This window comes from Barbus barbus (genome assembly GCF_936440315.1).
Source record: "Barbus barbus genome assembly, chromosome: 39".
NCBI classification, from domain to species: domain Eukaryota; kingdom Metazoa; phylum Chordata; class Actinopteri; order Cypriniformes; family Cyprinidae; genus Barbus; species Barbus barbus.
In genome coordinates, this window is record NC_136717.1 from 21,060,062 (window position 1) to 21,086,184 (window position 26,123).

Sequence of the window (26,123 nt, forward strand, 5' to 3'; positions counted from 1 at the left end):
GTTGAAAATACGTGCAGAAATTGAAAGTGAGTCCAGTTACAACCACTACAAACTACGCTTTATGAACAATGTTTTTATTACAGATTTTCATTGTTTTACAACAGAATGTGTTCCATATGCAAAAGCCTACCATATGCTTACTGAATTGCTTATGAATTATCATTCATGCAATTTAAAACAAGTCACTATATTCTGTGACCACAACTGAAGAAGGTTCAGTATATATGTGTGTGTGTGTGTGTGTATGATGAAACATATTTCCAGATTTAACTCTTTTTTACATTCTCACATTTTTTTGTGTATTCACAATAAACATGGGGTTTCAGAGCACTATTAAAAGCAATATTTATACATGTTTAAATATGCAAAAGCTGTTTGTCTTGTTCAAGATCATTCAGGATTCTCCCATGTACCAATGTCTGAGATTAAAAATATTGTTAGGTTAGATGAAATCAAATGTGAATAATATTAATATTGCAAATTCAGTTGAAGGAGAGACTGTGTTGCTAAATCCGTTTCTATATCAGATCTGTGTGTATTTTAATGAAGATTTTAAAACAGTGGGATGTATGCCGAATTACAGAACAATGCATTTCTGTGTATGAGTACTTTAACACCTAGCCTAAGACAGCTATTTGACAAAAAGTGATTGCATATATAATTGCCCAGCTAGAGCAATATCTGCATCTCCAAACACAACAACACATTCACTGGTATTGGATAATATTTATTAAATAATCATACATTACTTCACATTGGTTTCTGCTATGACATGTTTAGCACGGCTGCTGCTTCTGCCGAATTCAAGAAATGTTCTTGATAACAGTTCCTATGGCAACGAAATGTAAGTGCAAAGATTACTGGGTAATCAAGAGTACCGCATGACAAATTCCGGCCACCGAAAATATGACTAAAATCCACTTAATGACCTAGGATACGTCATTAGGCATGATATTCGCAATTTCAATTTAAAGAGACTTCAGTATTATAGCTTATCAGGATAACAATTATATGTAATTCACTGCACAGGTCAATATGCCTTTAGTCCAAGATACATTCCACAATATTGATGCATGTACAAGATAAAAGATCAAATTAAAGCACATGATGAACGACTGTCCTTTTTTCCTTCATTTAAAAACCATTATATGAAAAAACTAAACAAAATACAAGCAGACCACCCACAACTGATCAGCCGTGTTCATGGAACACAGTAGACAGCTAGTCATATTTAATAACTCGCAGCATTTGTCTGAAATGCTTTCTGAGGTTTTGCAATCAGCGAAGCGGAACGGTTCCGAAAAAAACTAAAAATCCCTCTCAGAGATGGTGCCTCTGCTCCAGTTCAAACAAGACCAACAAACGCTCAATTTGTGCTGGTCTGAGTGCTTGGGACGACACGTGGGGAAAAATGATGTGAACTTGTGAAATATGTTGCTGTGAGATACTGCAGTGATGTGTTGAGGTCAATGGTATCTGCTTGGTCCAGCCCTGGATGTAGAGGCTAAAAAATTCAGTTTTTTGGATTAGTTCAATCTGAGAGGCTCTCTGTAAATTCTGGAGGGGAAGGAAGCGGTCATTAATCATCTCCTGAGTCCAAACCGTAGTTTGCATGTCTTAGTTCGCCCCCTCTCTTCACCCTTCTGTCTCTCGGTTGCTTGTCCTTCATCATTTGGCTGATAGTTCAGGTCACGTTCTTCCTCTAGGCCCCTTGGAGTTTTTTCTCTAGTCTGTCCAACTTGGCCAGGTTTTCCTTCAGCAGTTTGGAGCCGGGTGAGAGGAGAAGAGCTCTTTGGTAGTACATTCGTGCTGCTGCATAGTCTCCCTTAAAAAAAAAAAATTAAATAGCGTACAACAGTTCAGGTTACAATGGTGTGAGAAAATGTCCAGGTCATATTTAATCTAATCAAATGGAATAAATAAGAATTTAAATATGCATAGTGAGAGTTTGGATCATACTTTACAATAAGGATTCCATTTGTTAACACAAGTTACCATAAATATACTTCTAAAGAATTCATTATTCTTAGTTAATTATAATTACAACATTTACTATTACACTAGTAAAATCAAAAGTTGTTCATATTATTTAATGGACCTAAGCTAACAATGATTAGGAAAGTATAAGGAAAGATTACAAATGTTTTGCTCATTATTACTTCATGTTAGTTAATGTATTAACCAACTAATAGGAAATAGAATCACCATATTTTTATTAACAATTAAGCACATTCCCTCTAAATTCTCATTATTAAAAAAAATCTTTCATTTTTATTGTAATGCAGTAATAAAATAATTTTTATTTTTGAATGGTTTTAAAACAATGTGACAAAATTATTAATATTTTAGCATTATTTTTATGCTTTAAATGATAAATGTCTGAAATAATCATTTATGCATTTAAATAAATTATAAATTTATGCTTAATTATAATTAAAAGATACAAATTTGATGACATTTTGTAACTCAAGATAATGTATCTGATTTGAAAAGATGTCTATATAAAATGAGAGTAGTGATTCTATTTATTTATTTTTTACAATTTTTGTTTTTGTGTTTTACATATTTTTATAGTTTATTAATTATTTCATTTTTAACTTTTAATTATTAGAATTATTATATTTTACTTTTTAAAAATGTATTTTGTATTGAATTTGTATTACTAGGTATAATAAAATGCAATTATTATTATTATTATTACTATTTATTATTCATATTAATATTATATAATTACATTAACTAATACATTATATAAATATAAATATAATAATATAAACGTGACATACGGCCAAGTATGGTGACTTTACTCGGAATTTGTGCTCTGCATTTAACCCATCCAACGTGCACACACACAGCAGTGAACACAAACACCGTGAACACACACAGCAGTGAACACACACAGCAGTGAACACACACAGCAGTGAACACACACAGCAGTGAACACACACACTGTGAACATAGACCCGGAGCAGTGGGCAGCCAATGCTTCACTCCCCCCACCTACAATCTCTGCCGGCCTGAGACTCGAACCCGCAACCTTTGGATTACGAGTCCGACTCTCTAACCATTAGGCCACGACTTCCCAACTATTATTTATGGTCCTATATAAATTTTTTTATAATGCATCGTTGTGTTTTCCTTCACATTACACTAATATGAATTTGTTTACTACTGAGAATATATTATCTTAAAACAAATATCACAGTTATTTATGGTCCTAACCAAAGGCTTCAATTGCTGAATGCAAACAAATTTTCTTTATGCAAAAGAAAGTTTTCATCAGACCTCAAAATTCAGCCCTCATACCTTGATATGCTGAATGCCGCCCATATTCATCCAGGCTTGTGATTGGTCAGGTTTAAGCTCAACAGCAAGCTTGTAGCTCTGGAAACATTAGATCAAGACATGACATTTTATATACATGATATGTAGCCAATGATGATTTCAACAGCAGTAAACCTCCAGCGAGATTCAACCGTTTATAACAGTTTTGGCCTGTGTAAGAAACACGATCCATTCAAGATTAAAAAAGCACTGGAGGCGCATTTAACAGTCTGGCTCTACCGCAGATGCGGTGTTGAAATACCGCAAAAAACCTTTTTGTTCAGGGCTTTATAACTGAGCTTTGAAGGGATAGCAGAATTATGTAAACCTGAGACCAGCCTGTTCTCGCCTGTCCTTTTGTGGTCTAAATAAAAGTAGAACCACAGGCCAGATATTAGTGGGAGGCCTGGAATGAGTCCAAGATCGAAGAATGCAACCAAAACAGTCTCGTATTAACCAGAAATCCTGCTGAAGAAACTTAGTCCTCAAAGACAAAGCTTCCAGCGCGAGACTGTTTCCAGTCTGGACTGTTTAATATTCCTTTGACAGTATCAGGGCACCGGCAAGGAACAGTGAAGGTGAAAGAAGCAGCAAGCAGCAGAGACCACAATTATCCAACATATAGTCTCATGACTATCAGCAAAACTGATCCATATTTCAGCTTATTCTGACTGAGATTTAAACAGGAAGGGGCCTGACTGACATGTCAAACAACCAATCAGTCTTTTGTGTTTATTGTAATGGATATAACCCTGAAACCAAAGTATGCATTTGCTCTGAAACGGCTTTAAAGGAACAATTCCACTGTAGCCAAAAATTCAATTCAAAATGTTTAATGCAGTTAAAAAATCTAGTTAAAGATAATCAATACATAACAAATATCTAAGGTGACCCCCCCAAAAAAAAATACATGTAGCAAATTCTTTGGTATTTAACATTTGTCTTTGAGCACACAAAAATATGCAAATGAATTTTAATCCATAAAAGGAAAGCATGCTCATCATGCGATAAATAATCTAACAGTGTTTTCTGTATGAAATGCATTTCTCAACACTGTAAAAAATCGCATTATTTTAATGTATTGAAAATGCAGTCCAATACATTTTTTGCTTTAAAAAGAAAATACACACATGATTGAGGATACAATTTCACTAAAAGGAGTCTAATTATTGTATGTAATGCAATAATTGTTCATTTTGTATATTCACTTTTATTTAAATAATACAAATATAATTATTATATTATAATTTATTATTCATATTGATATATTTAAATAATGTTTCATTATTTTCTTTCTTCATATTACATTTATAGTTTTTTTTTTTTTACAAGCTATTGAGAATATATTGTCATTAAAAAATTATTTACGGTCCTAAGTTAAGGCTTTATTTTCTTTATGGGAATATTTCTTTTTGAAAAATACTATGCTTTTCATAGAAGTTAAAAAGTAAATCAATCGATTCGGAAAAACTAAAAATAAGCCTCAAATCTTATGCTTCTCAGAGGACTGACAAAAACCTGTATATCTTTACTCTTGGATTTTGTATAAATCCAGACAATCAAATTAGAGCTGTCCATTTGGGTAAAGCTCTTGCAATTTTTGTGTGCGATGTGCATCAATCAGTCTGTGAACTCTCTATAGGCAAGCTAAGATATAGTAAACAAGAATGTGAAGAAAGGGAATATTTAAAGAGCTCTTCGCTCACACTGACAGCTGCAGGGGAAGTTACCTGGAAGGCTCGATCAAGCTCGTTCATCTCTCTGAGCTGGTTGCCCATTGAGAAGTGCAGCTCTGCCCTCACCGCAGGGTCTGACGGCTCCTGCTGCAGTGCTGTCTTCAATGCATCCAACGCCTGAAACACACACACACACTCAATAATCTGAACTTCTTTTTCCTGAGTTTTTTTGTCTCTCAGGAGGCATAGAGATTTCTCTTTGAGGCAGAGAACTGCTAAACTGAGTAACAAAGTAATGAGTAAAGGCATGAGTAATAAAAAGAAATTACATGCAATTTATTCTAGTCTAGGACACCTCACTGAGATTCAATCAAATGTTCTTTGAACTGCCGAATGCAGTGGCGACATTGGACCCGGGCAAAATTAAGATCCGGGATGAACTGATTCACAGCACCAAATGAGATGGAAAAAACCTTGTGTTTTCCGTTTTAGTACGGGGGTGATAAAAGAGCGTGCATGAATGGAGGCACACAAAGACATGTACACGCACCTCAGTGTGGTTGCCTTGTTTGCTGTAGATGGCAGACAACAAGCGGTAACATTCAATGCAGTTGCTGGTCTTTGAAATGATGCCCAGGGTCATTTTCTCGGCCTCTGCAGAGCGACCTGCCATGGCTAAAACCTGCGCCTGTGGAGACAACGAGATGGGAAGAGACAAAACGAGTTAAAAAAAAAGGAAAGAGGTAATGAAAGAGCAACCAGAAAGGAACCTGAGAGGTCCCGGCCTCTGTTTCTTAAGGCGGTGATGTGAATCACAGTGAAGGGTCTGTGGAGACTCAATTACGCTGACGTTCTGCGCTTTGAAACACTCCAAGCAAACCGCTTTCAAAGAGCAATGCCAATGCTCACAATTAAAGGGATAGTTCACCCAAAAATTAAAAAATGCTGTTAATTTACTCACCCACAGGCCATCCAAGATGTAGTTTTTTTTCTCTTTTTTTCAGTAGAACAGTAAAGAAGATTTTTGGCTGAAATCGTGGTTCTTGGTGATTCATAAAATGAAAATCAGTGGCTGCACTTTTTTTTTTAATGATCAACTTTTTATTGCGTTTTAAATATAAACAAAATAACATCATTGGAACAAACAGTTAAGGAAGAAGGAATAACATACATATTGCTAATAATTTGACAAGCAAGAAAATAAGCAAAAAAAAGGTTACATTATATAATCATCATTCCTTAATCCAATAAATTGGAAGAAAAATATTGCCGGGCATCAATACTCCCAGCTTTGGCTTTATTATGAATTCAACATATTTTTGGACACGTGCGGTGTAAACCAGTTCTCTATTATTATCTTCTATGCAGCCGTAAAACCAGTGAACAACATTTTCTTTTGTATTTAACTTGCACAGAAGTCAGAGAGCGGCTGCCCATTTTTGAGAATAATAAAAACAGCACATCAAGGAACACAAAATTAATACTTATGGCTCCTGACAATGTATTGAGGTCTTATGAAGCAAAACGATCGGTCTGTGCAAGAAACTGAACATTATTACATGTAATCTATAGCCTCAGGCAATGGGGAAATCGGATTCTTTTTCCGTGAATTGGTTCTTTTGGACAGTTTGTTTCTATTAACTGGTTCAATTCATTAATTCCTTTACGTAATCATACATTGACGTAATGTATACATAATTGAGTTATTAAAGCACCCAATAATGATGTGAAACGTGGAGGTTTTGCATGTCTAAAGCATATAAGTTCAGTTCACCTTTTTACATAAACTCAAAACTCCCAACCATTTGCCGGAGGCTTTGGATTAATGACGTTGTAAATAACGTTCAGCTTCTTGCACAGACTGATTGTTACGCTTCATGAGACCTTAATATATCGTCAAGAGCCTTGGGTATTAATTTTGTGTTCCTTGATATGCGTTTTTTAAAATTCTCAAAAACGGGAAGCTGCTGACTTGCATTTTCTGAATCACCAAGGACCACAGTTTCAGCTAAAAAGCTGTTCTACTCAAGAAAAAAAGTCACCTACATCTCGAATGGCCTGAGGGTGAGTAAATTAACAGCAAATTTCCTTTTTGAGTGAATTATCCCTTTAAAACAATATCAAACCTAAACATAACTAGTTAGATAAAAAAAACAACAAAAAAAACAAACAAAGAAAGGAAATGGTGGTAAGTTTTTTTATGCTAAAAAAGTGACTAATCTCACCAGGGCGAGCCAGATATCAGTGCTGTCGGGCTGAAGTGTGGCCGCCTCTCTGTAAACCTCCAGTGCCTCCTCGTATCTACCGGTGTTGTAGTATAAAGCCCCAAGAGGGGTCAGGATATCCACTTTACGAACCACTTGCAGGGCCCTATGAGACACACACAAACACACCCACCTGTGATTTAGCTGTGCAAGCTGGATACACCATTTAGACTATTCGGTTTCATTTGATCTCATCTTACCTTTTGTACCATAGCTCTGCCTCTTTATTGTCATTGGACGAGCGAAGAAGACGACCCAGGTTCACCATGGCAACATAGTGAGATGGCTTGAGACGCACTGCTTCCTGGTAATGAAAGGCTGCACGATCCCCATGACCTGAAACGGAGACAGCCAGATAATATGTAGGCTGTAAAATATGTGGTTGATATGAAGCATGCAACATAACACATGTGTAGGGCCCTATGATAACGGAATCCACGGATGGAATCGCTGAATAAAAACGGAATTTACTGTATAATGTGGAATGTCATGGAATTTGCCAAATTTTGAGAAGGATAAATCATAAATCGCGCGGTTTCGTTTACTACACACATACTGAAGAACTGCTCTGAGAGTCACTTCATGAGCATTTTACCGTTTCATTTGAGAAAAACTATCATCATATCATATACAAACAAAAACCTAAAGATCTTCACAGCAACCCGTCAAAATTGCATCATGGCAGAGTTGATCTAGTTTAAAGAGTTCTAGAAGTTTCTTACCTGTGTCCACCAGGAACACGCCGTAGTTGTTATGGAGGTCAGAACTGTCAGGGCAGTTCTCAATACCCTTGGTATAAATTTCATTTGCTTCTTTTGAATGTCCCTACACAAAAATGAGGGAAAAAATAAGTATATAAAATGGGGCTTTTATTAGGTATTGCAGAAAAAACTGATCACTTTGTATGTGTATCATTTACTAAATCGGGCACAAATGACAGAGAGCAAGACCTGGTCAGCATATAGAGAGGCCAGGCTGGAGTAGGCATCAGCAAAATGGGGACCGAAACGAATCGATTCCTTCAACATCCTCTCCGCCTCTTCCTCCTTCCCCTGAGACCTGCAAAACAATATCACCATCATCCTCTTCCTCATACACACAGACACAGTGGCTGGGTCTGAAACTGAAGGCAGCAGCACCAAAACACATGAAATTACTTCTGTGAACCACAACAACAAACGCTATTTTTATCCTTTCCAGCATTTGGATGTACCTGGGTGCGTTCCAACCTTGGCATACGGCACACAAAAGCAGCATTCTCAGATTTCGGACACAAGTAATATTGCAGTTGCGTTTGTGTATTTACTTCAGAAGGCTACAAATTTATGTATTTACCTCAGAAGGTTACAATTATGTGTATTTACTTCAGATGGTAATTTGTGTGTTTATTTCAGAAGTTTGTGTATTTTATGGAAGCTTGTTTCCACTGAATAAAAGGTAATCGCAAGATTATATCACACAATTCTGACTTTATACTAAGCAATTGCGAGTTATAAAGTCAGAATTGTGAGATATAAACTTGAAATTGCAAGAAAATAGTCTTTTTCCTTCAGAATTTATATCCCAAAGCTTATATCCCGCCTATATAATTTGCTGAGAAAAAAGTCCGAATTGCAAGATAAAAGGTCATAATTACCTTTATATGTTTAACTTTACTTCAGAAGGTTTACTATTACCTTTACTTCAGAAGGTTACCAGTTTGTTACTTCAGAAGGTAAGGAATTTATGCATTTACTTTAGAAGGTTGCCCAGATTGAAGAGAGCTCTGTTGTGTTGAGGGTTAATATCCAGCGCTCTCCTGTAATAAACTTCAGCCTCCTCTGCCTGATGAGTCAGGGTGCCCAGATTATTCAGAGCACTGGCATGTCGAGGGTACAGTCTATACAAAAACACAGAGGCAATTTATGGATTTACATAATCAAATGAAAGCACTGATTCTTAACCAAAAGTATGAAGGAAACTAGGGTATTAAGGTGTATTTTGGCAATTGCAAATGCTTCCATCAGCAGACAAAACCACTGAGTGTCAAATTATTCTCATGCTCACATAAACACACTAACCTGAGGGCTGTTTTATAATGGAAAATGGCTTCTTGGTTTCGTCCCTTGTCCTTCAGGAAGTTGGCATAGTTGTAATGAACTTTAGCATTGTGAGGTAAAGTTTGTATACCAGACCTGACGGAAGAGGAAGAAAACAGATCAGAACCCAGACGGCACAGAGAAAGAAAAAGCATATCAGTTTGAAAGGATACAAATCCAAAGAATGCAACACTTCATACAAAATTACATTAAAAATGCCAAAAATAACCAGGGTTATCATAGTTACTGAAGCTAAAACTACATAAAAAACTTTTTTGTATGCAACATTTCTTATTGTCATTAGTTTAACTTGATATATGTTCCAATTAAAACTAAAAGTGAAAAAAAAAATATATATATACAGACATTAAAAAAAAAAAAAAAAAAAACTAACACAAATGACAAAACACAACAAAATGACAAAAACCTTAACTAAAATTTAAATGAAAACTAAAAATAAAAATAAAATAAAAAATGGAAATACATGCAAAACATGTAATAAATGACATTTTCATTAAAAAACTAATAGAAAATTACTATAATGTTAACTAAAACTGGTTTATTCTGGATCTTACAGCAGGAAGCGAATATGAACATTCACACTCCCACACACCTGAACAGGGCTTCTCTGGAGAGCCAGATCTCATTCTGTTGGACAGTCTTCCAGGAGAAGAGGAGGAGGACAACCAGCATGGACACAGTTAGAGCGGCTGCTCCCCACCGACTGACCACTGAATACAGTCTGTTAAGCCCGTGCACCACCAGAACACAGTAACCCATACTGGACAGACACAAAGAGAGCGTTATGGAAAAATCCTTTGTAATGTGAGCAACACTGCATAGATGGACGAATTAGAGCAGTTTTGGAACAGACCTTTGTGTATAATCTACAGGTAATGTACTGTAAGGAGTACTGTGGGTGGAAAATGGCATATTTTAAACTATGATGCTAATGCATTTCAGCATTTAATGTTCTCTCATGTATTTAATGTTATTTCAGACAGCTAAAGAACCATTTCCTAGGTGGAGACATCTAACTCTCATGAAAAATAGCAATAATATTATGTCTATGCAAGACTTTAATTAAATATTCAAAATGACAACGACTTGCGTTAAAAATCATTCAACTCTTATGAAAGTATCTAAAATATCATTCATGTGTGTAGCATAAATGCTGAATGATAAAACATGCAATGACAAAGTTTAAGGGTAGGAGTGATTTTTCACCACAAAAAAACAAACAAACAAAAACACAGGAAATTAATAATATATTAATATATATTATAATGTATTAGCGAGTAAATATTCAAAATTACTGAAGAAATGTAAACGTTTAATAATCAGATTATACAAAAAATAAATACTAAATATATTACAGGATAAAAAAAAATATTGTATAAATAGCAGAAATGATTATTTTATAAATGATGATTTTTGTTTAGTTTTATTATTTTATTTTATTTTATGCAGTGTGGATTGGCTATTATCATCAAACACTAAATATTGTGCTAATTATTGTAACCCTAGTATGATCCACCAGTTAAACATCAAGGGAAAAGCATTTAAAATTGCAAACACAAACACAAAATCTGTGAATTCTATTCGTTGACTTGAGTGCATATTTGAAGGTAATCATGAGAAGGAAAAAAACGCCCTTCAATCCTTTAGCCACAGGAAGGGGGTCGATCCGATTCCACACCTCACACTATTTATTTTCAGGCATTGGTGTCACTGTTGACACGGTCAAAAACAGCTCAAGTCAAACACAATTACATGAATCCTCCAGACAGAGAATATTACTTACTAGTGTTGAAAAAGACTTTTGAAGGAAAAAATGAGTTATATCAAATAGCATATTCCCTGGGAATATCTGTTTCATGTTTTGTCGTTGTTACCTATTCAGTGTTTCTGGGGCTTAATTTGGATTCAATATCCTTCCAAACTCATTTTCTTTCTTTGTCTCTCTGCTTTGCTTCACAGAAAGTGACACCTCCCTTTCCTCGTCAACACCCACTCTTCAAAAACAGAACATATGAGGACTCCTGCAGCTTCACACACACTTTCAATGCTTCCCACACACACTCACAAACTTCTGAAACATGTGGTACATTCACAGTTCAAATAAATTTGTCTAGTAATTCTGTTGTGAAGACACATCACTTGAACAAGAATTTTACTGAAGAAAATGTAAGTGTGCTTGCCTTTGCAAAACTTCCATCCACAATGCTAAAGCGTTATTTTTGGTTGCAAAAATATGCAGTATTGCAATGCTCTATGATATTTTGGTCTCTAGATATGGTTCAGATTCTTCCTTCTATATAAGTCTATAAGATTGTTTTGCATATTTTACCATAATAGTCTCAAAGTAAGCATAAAATGAAAATTCAGGACAAATAGAGGTTTTAATACTTGGCTAGGTAAACTAATTAAAACAAGTTTAATACTTAATACTTACAGTATTTATTTTGCAAGAAAAAAAATGAAATTATTATTATTATTTTTTTCAATGTAACAATTTCCAAAGCCATGTTCCCTCCCCGTTCTCATTACTGTATTACATCACTTGCTCACCAAAGGATCCTCTGCAGTGAATGGGTGCCGTCAGAATGAGAGTCTAAACAGCTGATAAAAACATCACGGTAATCTACAAGAAATTCACATGACTCCAGTTCATCAGTTTATGTTTTGTAAACTAAAGTGAATCAGAGCCTGAGAGCAACTCACATTCCTCTCACAGCTTTTCACTGATGTGTGTGTGTGGCTGCATGTGTGTATAAATGGTTTGGCCTCTGAGCCGCAGTGCCACCCTCACGTGTCTGACTACGATTGCTGTTAGCACTAACAAAGACAGTGCTACTATTTACCCAGCATGCATAGAAAAGTACCGCCTAAACACCAAGATAAGTGCCCATCTGATCCTAACACAGGCCATTAAATTCACTGAGCACAAACCGCTCATTACTCATAACTAAGTGTACTCAGGGATGTAATGCTGTGTGTACTTGTATTTATGTGTGTGTATGTGGGCGTTTGTCAGGTCACTGCTACTCCGAGCTAATAAGATTTTTTTTAACAACCTCTATTAAATGCCTCGCCTCATTGTTCAAATTTCTGTTTAATCTCGACAGTTTAGATAAATACAAACACACACACAGACACACATTTATAACAGATCAGTGATGCATTACGGGAAGCAGGGCTCAAGACAGATTATGCACTGTTATCAGTGGTGTGTGATCCCCACAGCGGGATGAAGGAGAACGAGGGAGAGAAAAATGGAAGTTAAATTTGTAATGCTTTAGAGAATAAGTCAGATGAAGAGCAAGGAATGTTTTCAAAGGACATTTTCTCAGGCCGTCGCAATATATTTTTACAGGCACATCCACACACACACGCGCACAAACCTAGGCATGTAGAGAACTCTTTCCGCCACCACAAATCCCACGCGGAAGAACAGATTACTGGCTGGGATGAAGGGAAAGACCAGGAACAGCACGCCCACCAACACCTCCTTTCCTTTCATCTTCTACACAAAGAGAGAGACGAATCAAAAGTGAGACAGATTGAGAGAGAAAGCAGAGGCTGTTTGAGAGAAACCAAAAGTTTTCTACATTTCCTGCAAAAAATGTCAGTAGAGCTTGTCTATGCAAAATCTGCAGCCACACTGTTATTTTGTTGCTAGAGCATTGTTGTGATACTCTGAGAATTTTTATTTTTTATTTTATTTTACGGTGGCCAAAAAGCTCAACCTGGTACAACTAAACAAAATATGCAAATGAAAAACACACCAGCAAATTAAGAAAACATCTTCATCAGTCTGACAGCATGTACCGCAAATAATCCCAACGGAAATGTTTCAAGGGGACCCCAACAGGTTGTGAAAGCAAGTTAGCCAGCTCACACAACTCTTCACAGTTAATGATGTATTGCTGTGAGTTGCTGTGAGTATCTGCAGCACGTTTCTGTATTTGGTTGCATTGTGAGCATCTGCAGCACGTTTCTGTATTTGGTTGCATTGTGAGCATCTGCAGCACATTTCTGTATTTGGCTGCATTGTAAGCATCTGCAGCACGTTTCTGATTTAGTTGCTGTGAGTATCTGCAGCACGTTTCTGTATTTGGTTGCATTGTGAGCATCTGCAGCACGTTTCTGTATTTGGTTGCATTGTAAGCATCTGCAGCATGTTTCTGATTTAGTTGCTGTGAGTATCTGCAGCACGTTTCTGTATTTGTAAGTATCTGCAGCGCATGTGTGTAATTTGATGTTGTGAGTATTTGCAGCGCTATTCTCTATTTGGTTGTTGTGAGTATCTGTAGCGCATTTTTGAATTTGGTTGTTGTATCTGCAGCGCATTTCTGTAATTGGTTGTTGTGAGTATCTACAGTGCTTTTATGTAATTTGTTGTTGTGAGTATTTGCAGTGCTATTTTCTGTTTGTTGTGAGTATTTACAACACGTGTCTGTATTTGGTTGCATTGTATGTATCTACAGTGCGATTCTGTATTTGGTTGTGAGTATCTGCTGCGCATTTGTGTAATTTCTTGTTTTGAGTATTTGCAGCGTATTTCTGTATTTTGTTGTTGTGAGGGTTTGCAACACTTCTGTATTTGGTTGCGTTGTGAATATTTGCAGCACAACAACACAGAACACATACATACACACACACACGCACGCACGCACGCACGCACGCACACACACACACACACACACACACACACACACACACACACACACACACAAAACATACTTCATACATGACTGGCATGTTGTTTACGGTGTAGGCAAAATTTCCACTACTAAGATGGTCCTTGAAATATGAGCAAAAGTTGTTTCTATTGATGTATAAGTTCATTAAAAATGACAGCAGAGGAATAAAGGGTCGATACAGAGATATGAATTGGATATGAAATGCAAGGTAGAACAAGAGAGGTTGGGGGGGGGGGGGGGGTGAAATCATAACTGTATCACGCTCGGTTTACTTTCAATAGGCCGATAGGCTGATAATAAACAATAAAACCAAAGCCACTGTCTGGAGGTTCACTCTCATATCCACAGACAGGCTATGAATGTTTTAATATTGATTTCTGTCTTCTAGTCCATCAGAAACATTAATTAACTTCAGATTCAGCAACAAATGAGCAAACATGCAATGACTGTGTCAAGAAATAAACAAAAGCTCTTATAAAATTGTGCTGATAACATTCACGGCCACAAATCATTACTATCGACTCGCTCTCGGGCCTGCGTGTGTTTTTGTGTGTTTTGCATGAGATAATTAGCCTAGTAAACATTCCTGAGGAGACAGATTGGAAAGTCATTAGTGTGAATCATTGGCACACAGCTCCGCGCGGCTGATCGGGGGAGGCCTGCCAAAAGACGCACATGATAAAGGCATGGCGTGGTCATGTGGCTATGGGAATATTTTAGTGACAGGGGAAGCTATACATTTTAATTTCAAGTTTCTGGTGTCAAATAGGTTGTTGTTTAGGTTCAAAAGTGTAAAATAACACTGACTACTAGCCGCCTGGTTTATATCACCTCAAATGACCTCAACCAGATTGGTAATTCGCATAACTAGGCATGAACCACATTCAGTTTTAGTCATTTTGTTTTGTGCTTTTGGCATTTTTATTTGTTTGGTTCATTATTCTATTAGTTTTTAGATTTCACTTTAGCTTACTTTATATTTATTTTAACTACTGTATATTTTTTGTCATTTTAGTACTTCAACCTTATTTACTTCAGTTACATTTTCTTTCATAGTTTCATAAAATTTTAAAGTGTTAATTTAGTTAAATTTTGATAGCTTTATAAAATTATAAATTAATATCTGTTAAATAGAGAGAGAGAGAGAGAGAGAGAGAGAAGAAAAAATATTCAATATTAAATACATTTATCTGTCTATGTATTTGTACAATTAGGTACAGAAAATCCATTTGATTTCTGTTTGTCCATCAGTACAAACAGAAATCGAAAGCAATGCAAACACCGACAGAGAGAGAGAGACACAAAACCAGACACCACTCATATACACAGAGCCTAAAAGCTTATGTTTTTCTGGGAAATATTAGAGGGCTAAAGCTGGGTCATGAGAATGATGATAGATTTGGCATTATCCTTTTCGCCAGTTGCCATCTGTTGTCATGGCAGCACAAACAGAGGTCATCCACAGTCTGTCCCAAAATGTCACTGAGCCAAACTCCATTCAGTGGCCCTCTATAGACTAACACCTCTCTCTCAGCTCTGCGCTTTCATTCTGCTTCTTCCCCTCAGTCCTTCCTTTATTCCTTTCACCTTGGTTTTTTTCAGTCCTTCAGTTCCCTTCTGTCATAATTCCCCTCCCTGAGGTAAGAAGGACAGTTTTGTGATAATACAAGATGCTGCCACTGCAATATTGCTATAAATAGTCCTTAATAAAAAAAAAACAAGGTCCAAAAATGAGGTTGAAAAGTCTGAGGGCACTATTGAAAATTCTTCTATATTTGTATTTTTGTCATTTAATGCACATTTTAATTTAATATTACAATTTGAGTGAAAATTCATATATTTTGTTCATGTGACTAGCATGGTTTGAGAATGATTTAAAGAGCTTCAATACCATCTGACTGTCTCTACAAAAGAATCACATGATCATGACACACATTTGCTTAATAAATCTGATTACTGACTAGTGTTATTATAGTATTACTTATATACTATTTAGCTCATTAGCTTTCATTTTTTTAATTAGCTCAGATAGTTTTAGTTTACAATAACCACACTGTTGGTCACAAAATATATCAATATGCTAAATATGTCATAATGTTTCTTTATTGTAAAATGTTCTAAAGCTGCCAGTTTCTTTCCAGGTTTTGGACCCTAGTGTATACAGAACAAGTTTGGACTGGGGGATCATTTCACTTGTGAAAAATTCATAGAATATGAAATCTGAGATTGTTGTCTCTATAAACTGAATGAGAAAACCAGTTTTTTTTTTAAATATTTTCAACTCAATCAGTAAAAGGAGCAGAAAGTTTACTGACATTGGTCTGTCAGCTTGTCTCAGACACAAACAATGAATTATTCAGTCAGTATGGGATATGAGATCTGCTGATCAGGGACTGGAATATTCCCTCTCTTTCTCTTTCATTTTCCCTCTGTCTTAGTTTCTTTGCATGGAATCAGACCAGCCATTGTAAAAATTATTTTCTTTCCACAAACTCAAGGACTGGAGAGGAGAAACGTGAACGTTTATAAAAGATCCCTCAAGAACAGAGGCAAACAACTAAAAGAGCATTCTGGGGCATGACAAAGACAGGCTTGACATTCTATCGCAGTTTCTCAAATATTTTATAAAACAAGCATGTGAATGTTTTATCGGTGGCTGAAGCTCTCAAGGCCTCAAAACCTTGAATGCTTTGCTATTTTCTTAAATGTTTTTTTCTTACTCGTGGGCTTTTTGGGTCATTCGCTGAATATATATATATATATATATATATATATATATATATATATATATATATTAAAAAAATGAACAGAAGATTCAAACCTGCATGTACTGTATCACAATACCCATTATGCCACGACCAATTCCAACACATAACAAATTAAAAATATTGGTGAATTTGAGACTAATGAACAAATAAACACGCATAATTTAGGCATATTAAAAAGTTTTAAATTGCTTAACGAAGGTCTTTGACTGAAATGGTGTGCGGGATTATTTGTTTTGTGTGTCTTTGATGCTAAAATCAGATTCATATGCCATTTGAAAATGATATATGAATATATCTGTGCCTCACAAAAACTGCAAGATAGAGGTGAGAAGAAATAACTGCCTGAAGAACTGATAAAAAAAGAAAGCATCTCACTTCATGCACAATGTGTGCATTAGCTCACGGCAAACATCTGCTTCACGTGAGCGTTTGCATTCATTTACACAATCGCTGCTATTTTTCACAGGTTGCCATGGCGACGAGTCAGAAGAATTGCGTTGGGAGTGAAGAACGATACAGAACAGCGGGGTGTGAGACAGCATGAGCGAAGGCTTTTATGTCTATCGAAACGAGAAAGCTACATTTGGGTGTGTGTTTTTCATAAATGATGACAGAACGAGTTTGCGGAGACGAGGTTCCTGCGGTTGTCTTGACATGTGGAAATGTGTGTGCTCACCTGTAGGCATGTAACACAGTTCAGGCTCAGCGCCAGCATAACGAGAGCCAAAGCCAGGGATGCAATATTCCGTCCGTCCCACAGAGACTCCACTAAAGGAATGCTGCCCACCTGTCAATCACAACTCAAGCAATCATCAAACATTCCATGAAATGCAGCAATTGCTGTGTGTTTATGTTGATGCTATTTACCTGCCAGTCGTAGCAAAGCACTATGGGAGCCAGTAAGAGCCAGGCATTGAAGGCGAGCAGATAACAGTATGTAAGAAACCTAAAAAGACAGGACATAAAGCCTGGTCAAATCATTTAATACATGTGCTGTGAAAATCCTTTACCCAATTTTGGATTCAATTCAGTTGGTTTTGTATTTCTTTCAGGAATTGATTGTTCATAGGCCTCATGCATCTCAGTTTTTGAGTGAATATTGCCAAAATTATCCACATACTATAATGCTTTTTCACTCAAAAAACTGAAGTGCTTAAGTTCAGATCAATGAAACCTACGTTCAACAAAACTGTATTAATTGAAAGAAAACAAGTTGATGAAAAGAACAAACAAATATTTGGTAATAATACAGCAAAATTAGAAATTTATAAGCAATTTTTGGTCTCACTTTATTTTAAAGGTCCAAATCTTGCTATTAAATCATTACGTTTCTTCCTGACTTAAGTCAAATCTAATCCCAAACATGACATAACATTGGTATTTTAATAAACTGTTAAGAATTGTTATGCATCCACATAAAATATTAAATGTCCTTCGGCAATTATAGAAGACCAAGTCATGCGCACATAAAAATACTTCAGTAATACGAGTAAAACAACAGTTCTCCCTCTGTTATTTATGGATTGGAGGAAATGTCAAGGTTTTCCTGCTTTCGTGTTTCAAATCACATCAGGCCTCATACTAGTTTTAAATTGCATTGTAGTGCATACAGTCTTCAGTGAATGAGAACAAATTTCTCTGTTAACTGTTTTAAGATGAAGATGTGTGAGGGATGACAGTCAGACCGACCTGGTGAGCAGATATGGAGAGAAGGATGCTGGATTGTCTTGCTCTGAGAACAGCGGCATGGACCCACCCATCAACCATAAGCGGAAAGACATGATGACTGTAACCTGCAGAAAAAGACTTGAACAAATGAGCACTTGAGGTCATGGGGTTTGCACAAATGTGACAGAAATGCCAGTGCTTTAAATGAAATAAATATTTGATAATGAAATTAAATAATTATGTAAAAATAATAATGATAATAAAATAAAAACAGAGAGTCTATTTACACTAAGTGCAAATAGTCCGCCTTGTTGGCAAAGGCTATTTACACTAACTCCGCCCACTAACGTGTGATTGGGTTAGTAAGCAAGCGCATGCTTTTTGACACGATCGACCCGAGTTCGAGTCGGCTTTTTGCCAAACTTTTTTCTCCTTTTTCACATCTCATATCGCATCAGAAAGGCATTTATTTTCAATAAAAATGAAGGAAATAATCAAAAAGTTGAAAATAAAATTATCGGGTAGGTGCAGGGAGCTATTTTCACTGGGTGTAAACAGAATCCATTGCTATTTACACTTAGTGCAAATAGCCGCTGCCAAATAAAAAATAAGATCTAAATCTAAAAATGTTAAAACATTTGAACATTAAATACTTAAAATTTGAATATTAAATAGGTGTTTGAAAATTCATATTATGAAAGTTTAATACGATTTATCAGCAAAAAAATAAAAAATTCAGCAGTTCAGCTGACAAAAAAGTTTGAGAACCCCTGTTAATGTAACTTGATTGCTAATGTTATTAGATGGAGAGACACAAAGCCTGTTTAAAGAGCACTTTTAAAATGGACAAAAATGGGGATATGCCCCTGAAAGCAAATGAGTCATCAATTTTTTGGGGGGTTGATTTTCCAAGAGTAAATAAAGACTGTGAATTTTAAATGCACATATCTGCCAGCTTTTAGTAGATTGGTAGCATATAGATGAGCTCAAAACGAACAGGCATGAACTAAAAGCCAGAAAACTTAGATTTTGCTCTTATGGGGTCAAACATATAAATAAAATCCAGTTCAGATCTTTAACCACTAAATCACATAACTCTACATATTCTACGCTAATCTCAGAAGGTGCCAAGCCAGAAGAGAAACATTGTGACATTTTTCAGTAAAAACGTAGCTACTTACATGTAGCGAGATGACGAAAGCTCGTTTGACGAACGGGCTGGAAATTCTGACGAGCTCCTTCAACCTGGAGCACGACAGGTGCCTGGAACGAAAGCATAACCAGATGTGACAGTCGTTTAACGACTCCATAACTCAATCAGCTGATGAACTCATTTTCATTCATTACTGACTTAATCAAACCATCAGCGAATTACTTCACGGGTATATTAATCTGTTTACTGCTGCTTTCAATTAATTACCTCTCCATCTTGGAAAACAAGTGAAAAGACACACACAAACACTCTCACAGTCCTTATTAACAGACTTTAAAATGCCACTCTAAACTGGAACGGCATCATCCTACTTTGAGAGTGCTGGGATGTACAGTGAATTTTAATTCAGCGTGACATGACACCGTGACAGCTGCGACTGGAAATGTGGGTGAGATGAATGAAAGAAAAGAAGAGGTGAGAGAAGGAGGTGGGGGAGGAGCGGAGATGAGGCCGTACATCGCACTTTTGCTGATTGATTCAGTAAAGAGCTGCAGAGAGCTGGGCTTAATGACTGTGTGTGTGTGTGTGTGTGTGTGTGTGCATCAGTGTTTTTCAGAGCGTATTATACTCCAGGGATCGGTAACCGGGCTCAAAGACAGCACTGTATTTAAAAAAATGCAAGCCTCCTGCCTCTATCCTCGCCTTTTATTTCCATTTTCTGGCATTTTTGTCTGGTTGCAAGAAAATGAGAAGATATAGAAAACAGGGAGGGGGTTTATACTAAACAAATATTGTTTAATAAATTTAAAGTCATTAATTCACACTCCTGTTCTTATTGTGATTGATTCATCAGTGTATGTTATTCAAAAATACAAATAGTCTTATATATAATGTATATATTGTTTCTCTGTATAAATAATGTTTCTCTGCCTCTGAAACAACTTTTCTTTTATGATGACATCACCAAGGCCATCAAGTTTTAGCCAATGGGTGCTTCAGAAGGGGAGGAGTCCTACACAAAATGCAAACTGGCACAGGAATTAAATCCTGTGGATAAAATGAAGTCCTTTCTCATTAAATATGCTCTTTCACTTGGAAACATGTCATCTTATGGGAATAAAATGAGTTTGCTGTTTCATTTTAAATGTCTCCAATTTGTACATTTTTTGCAACCAAGCATAATTAGACCCCCGGCTATGAATATACAAATAAGACGTCAACATCTGCTGTGCCATTAAATGAATTATAGCAACTAGAAATAAGACAATTATGGCATGTCTACCCCAAACAGTACAAATGTAGATAAACAATCATGTTCATAGAATTAGGAGCATTTATTTAGTTAATGTCGGGTGTTTGAGAGGCATTTGTAATTGATACTCTTATGAATATTGTACTGGTGTAGAGATACAGGAGAGAAAACAAGTGTAGGCTTATGCATTTAATAATAACAAAGCCCACAGGAGACACTCCACCCTCTTTCCTGCAAACACACACACACACATCAAAAAGTACACTGAGAGACAGCATGTCTGCAGGCATTACGACGACTATCAGTCACAATCACACACACACACACACACTCCACACTGTGTGTGTGTGAGAGAGCGTTTGTGTCTCATGTCCTCCCCAGGGTCACGGGTACCAGCAAAGGTTTATGGGCACTTTTGAAAATCAAATAAAGCTGCAGAGCCCTCATTCCCCAGAGGGAGATGTAGACGGAGAGAGGAATCTTTCCTATGCTGTTCTTTATCATTCCTGCCAGCAAACCACGTCACATGTTTTATATAAGTGTCACGGATGTTCTTTTCTGCTGCGCCTGTTAACGTCCTGTTACTATGATGCCTGATTAGCTCAGAAATATTCCTTAGAAATAAGTCTAATAATCTACCTAATAAATATACATGGTACTTTCATTGCATGGGGTATTTTTCCTACTTTTTAAAAGTATTTTTAGTAATTTTTCAACAGATGGTTAGTAAAAGGAGGTGTTCAATCATTAGAAAAATCAATCTGAGGAGGTCACACTAAATAAAAAATAAAAAATCACATAAGTTTGCAATGCTGTTCCTAAAATCTGGAACACGTTTAAGCAACCATGATTTCTGTTGTGTCATTTTCATTGAATAAACATTAAATAAGCAAAATTAAAAAGACTATATTTATTTTCGCTCTAGAATGATGAAAAAGTAATATGGTTGCAAATTTAAGGATTTTTAAAAATGGAAAATAATGTTATGAATGTAGAAAAATGTAGAACATTAAATATTTTGTTAAAGATAAATATAATTTTTGGGGAAATTATTATTTTAATAATTATAGTTCATAATTAAAAATAGTTTCATTGTATGGTATAAATTCCATGAGTATGATTGAGAAGCTGAAAACATTTGAGATAGGAGGAATTAAAAAAAAAATAATAGTAATTTTAAATAAAAATAAATGTTAAACCCACTTTACATGCTGGTTAATTATATTTTAGAAAATAGTTCATTATCATGTCTAATAGTTTTTACAACCACATGAGATGTGTGACTCCATTGCTCTAAAAAAATGAAGATTAAAAAATATCTGCATTTGTGAAATGTGGCACATTCATGCAAGCAAACAAATAAACGCAACAAACATCAGATTATCCATATTAAATGTCTTAATGGATTAAAAGAGCTTGCCACTGGATGTTTGATGTCATGTTTATCTGTGAGGTCTCTGCTGTCCCTGAGGTTATGTGCTCTGTGACTAATGCGGAGAAATAGATGCATGTCTTGTGTTTTTGATCTCGGCAGAACACATGGGAACGTCGAGAGACTTAACTGAACAAACATCGCCGGCATTGAACATAATTTAAGTGCTGTAGCGATATAGACAACATTGCATTACTGCAACATGATGTAGATATACATGGATGCAAACTGTATCGCAGATGGCCAGATAACTTTTAACGTGTGAGTCTGAGTGGTTTCTAAGCTGTTTCTATGTGGCTGGGGGGAGTGGTTAAAATGCTGTTAGAAATTAATGTCAAAATAAAACCATGAACAGCAAGGCTGGGACAGCCTGGGGGGAGAGGAATGAGTATGGGATTGTGTGTGAATGTGGGTACAGGGGTGTAATGTTTGCACACAGCACTCAAGGATCAGTCTGGTATCTCAGTCGTGTGTCTCCTTCAGTAATGAGAACGCAAGGGCCAGTCAAGGGGTCCCTAGCTATTTTCCACTCACTGATGAGCCCCATTGTTCAGCTTTTCACACTCTCTGAGATTGAAGTCCCACTGGACACAGAGCACATTTTAAGTAGCTGAGACTGTAATTGAAGTAAATGAGGTTGACACAAAGAGAGAGAGAGAGAGAGTTTGGGTTGAGTCGGGGAGTGCGATTGCCGTTTGTCTCGCCTGATTGACTCTCTTTGAATGCCAATTACCGCCACAGCCGAACGAAAGAGCTGAGCTGTAATTGGAAGATTGCTTTGTGTATTCTCCATCGCAGCAGATATGTGCGTTGATCTTTGGCTAGATCGTCTGCTCACAATTTGTTTGGTACCAGTCAAACAGGAAGATTCTTTAAATGATTAAAGAAGTGAAAAACTAATTTGCTTTCATTTGAGTAGTCTACCTGTTTGCAATAAATAGACACACTGTAACAAACATTGTGTCGTTTGTCATTATGCATCAAATAGATGATTATATACAGATTTCTTTTTTTTTTTTAAATTGAGACAATATTCATTGTCTTTGAATCTGCTCAGAAATAGCTTAAAGGGATTTTGCTTTCAGAAAAAATATTTGTAACAGACAAAAACAAACAGCAAAACATTTTTTTTTTTAAATGTTCATTATTATATTACATTACATTATATTATATTATAGTGATATTGTTTAAAGCCCTTTTGACAATATTCAATTTATATATGGCAATATTTATCAAGTTAATTTTTTTTATTTCAATTTAGAAAAACATTTTCTATTCTAGTTTAATAAATGATTTCTATTTTTATTTTTTTTATTTAAAGGAAACATTTTGAATCTGATACAAAATGCTTTATAATAATGAAACACATGATTCAATAAAATTTAATTAACCTGACATTTTGCACTGATTTACTTAAATTAATTGAACCTGCCACTGTATTTTTGAACATGAAAGTAATCTAATGGCAAGCTTTTTAGAAATGGCTAAATAGAGCACATTAAATCCTTGCAATATCCATGAGATTGCTAAATGTTTTACACAAAATAAAAGCACTGTGTACATATTCGGTTACGGAAATGCAACATACTAAATTGGTTCCCTGAAAGGTCACTACCCAAGGTCAGACTTTGTGTCGGCATGCATTAGCATGTTTTGATGAGCTAAGCTAATTTCTGACAGTACATACAAAGTCGATGTCTGTCCAGGGACTGTCGATCTTTAACCGTCTCCTAATTAATTTAAAGAGTGTCTGTGCTATGTGATCCGACCGCATGTGATGAATGTGTATTATAGCTTATAGCACGGTCTCAGCCTTGGGCTGAAGATTGAAAGCACATGGCTGCTCTGATGCTCCAGCCACAGTGGAATTCTCCATAAACATTCCACTGAAGATTCCATCACAGACGGCCTTCCTTGAGCCCTTTATATGCCATTTATATATACTGCACACCAGCGAGGGATTTAAATGATTGCTATTTCAGATCTAAATCAAAGAGGTGATCGACCAATCAAAGACCATTTGAGAATTGTTTGAAAAGTGATAAAATATGATAGAAATTATGTCATGCATGCTGACTGGAAAAATTCCAACACAGTGACACACAGAGCTTCCAAAGGGGAAAGGGGAAGTCGTGGCCTAATGGTTAGAGAGTCGGACTCGTAATCCAAAGGTTGCGGGATCGAGTCTCGGGCCGGCAGGGATTGTAGGTGGGGGGAGTGAATGTCCAGCGCTCTCTCCACCCTCAATACCACGACTGAGGTGCCCTTGAGCAAGGCACCGAACCCCCAACTGCTCCCCGGGCGCCGCAGCATAAATGGCTGCCCACTGCTCCGGGTGTGTGTTCACGGTGTGTGTGTGTTCACTGCTGTGTGTGTGTGCACGATGGATGGGTTAAATGCAGAGCACGAATTCCGAGTATGGGTCACCATACTTGGCAGTATGTCACTTCACTTCACTTCTCTTCACTTCAAAGCAATGCAAGCTCACAACAATCAGTGTCCTCTAATATTATGGCATAGCAAACACACAAACACTTACGAGATGAGCGGTTTGTGGCACAGCACCAGGAAATCATATAGGACGCACACACCAAAGACCGTAACGCCTGTCTCTTTCACCAGCATGGCACAGGTGCCCAACAACAGACTGAGAGCCAGTGACAAGACAGACACTGTGGGGGGAAACTCATCAGCCATTCGGCTCGCTGACACACTCCTGAAAGACAAAAAAAAGAAGTGAAAGTCAACACATATACACTACTGTTCAAAAGTTTAGGGTCAGTGTTTTTTTAAAGAAATAAATGCTTCTAGTCGGCAATGAGGCATTAAATTGATCAAAAGTAACATTAAAGACATGTATAACGTTACAAAAGATTTCTATTTCAAATAAACGCTGTTCTTTTGAACTGTATATTCATCAAAGAATCCTGAAAAAATCTTTTATCAAAAATATTAAGCAGCACAACTGTTTTCAACACTGAATATAATAAAAAAAATTATAATTCTAAGACAATAATTTAGAAAATGAAGTCTTGGTTCGCCTGGTCTGACAATGATTTAACTACAATTCTTTAATTCATGGCTATCTTCAGCATACAAATCATAATCATCTAAATAATGTCAATAAATTAATCAAATCATGACCAAATTTCAGATTTCATGATGCATCGCAACTCAGTTAAATTGGATTATTTTGGTTTGATTTACAGATATTTTCAATAATATGTTGAAAGCAACAATTTAGTAAAGAATTGCAATCCTGAAATTTCTCCATTGTCCGGGTTTGATATAATATTACACAAATGTTAATACACATTCATACACAAAGTTTCACATTCAAAGATTAAAGAACTGTATTTTAGATAAAAAAAATTAATACATCATAAATAGTTTTTTTATAATTACAATCAATCATTAAATTTATCAATGCAAAAATTTTCATTGTCAGATGTGTTTTTTTTTTTTTACACCCTAATGAAAAATGCTCTGCTGTTACCTAATATAGGAGAGAAAGGTCAGGAGGAACAACACACTGGCTAACACATCTGCTCTCCCAACGATCCCAGACACCTGTAACACACAATTATGACACATTTATAACCCATAACTGTTAAAATGGCCAGTCACTATATAGTAACTGGTCACCATTTCATGTTTTTCTTTTTAACTTGACAAATATAGCATAAAATAGTCTTGGAGATATTTAAATGTTACAGTCATTGAGCCTCTCTCCCAAAACATTTTGAGTGCTGACGCCTATTCCTGATGTCATCCTGCATTCTAATAATATTCACTTTCATTG

The 26,123-nt window shown here is 36.2% G+C and overlaps 1 protein-coding gene across 1 annotated transcript in view; it reads right to left on the bottom strand.

Moving 5' to 3' along the window:
• Positions 1-60: 60 nt before the first annotated feature.
• Positions 61-26,123, bottom strand: part of tmtc1 (transmembrane O-mannosyltransferase targeting cadherins 1) — a 38,494-nt gene continuing 12,431 nt past the window's right edge. The window contains exons 3-20 of the mRNA XM_079398660.1: positions 25,818-25,891; positions 24,861-25,037; positions 19,666-19,747; positions 18,506-18,609; positions 17,684-17,762; positions 17,493-17,603; positions 12,747-12,868; positions 9,956-10,123; positions 9,325-9,438; positions 9,000-9,143; positions 8,215-8,323; positions 7,987-8,089; positions 7,465-7,600; positions 7,226-7,370; positions 5,551-5,688; positions 5,055-5,177; positions 3,307-3,384; positions 61-1,825 (exon numbers count right to left, since the gene is read on the bottom strand). Coding sequence (XP_079254786.1) covers positions 1,703-1,825; positions 3,307-3,384; positions 5,055-5,177; positions 5,551-5,688; positions 7,226-7,370; positions 7,465-7,600; positions 7,987-8,089; positions 8,215-8,323; positions 9,000-9,143; positions 9,325-9,438; positions 9,956-10,123; positions 12,747-12,868; positions 17,493-17,603; positions 17,684-17,762; positions 18,506-18,609; positions 19,666-19,747; positions 24,861-25,037; positions 25,818-25,891 — 2,130 coding nt within the window. The 3' untranslated portion in view covers positions 61-1,702. The remainder of the gene's footprint in view (positions 1,826-3,306; positions 3,385-5,054; positions 5,178-5,550; positions 5,689-7,225; positions 7,371-7,464; positions 7,601-7,986; positions 8,090-8,214; positions 8,324-8,999; positions 9,144-9,324; positions 9,439-9,955; positions 10,124-12,746; positions 12,869-17,492; positions 17,604-17,683; positions 17,763-18,505; positions 18,610-19,665; positions 19,748-24,860; positions 25,038-25,817; positions 25,892-26,123) is intronic.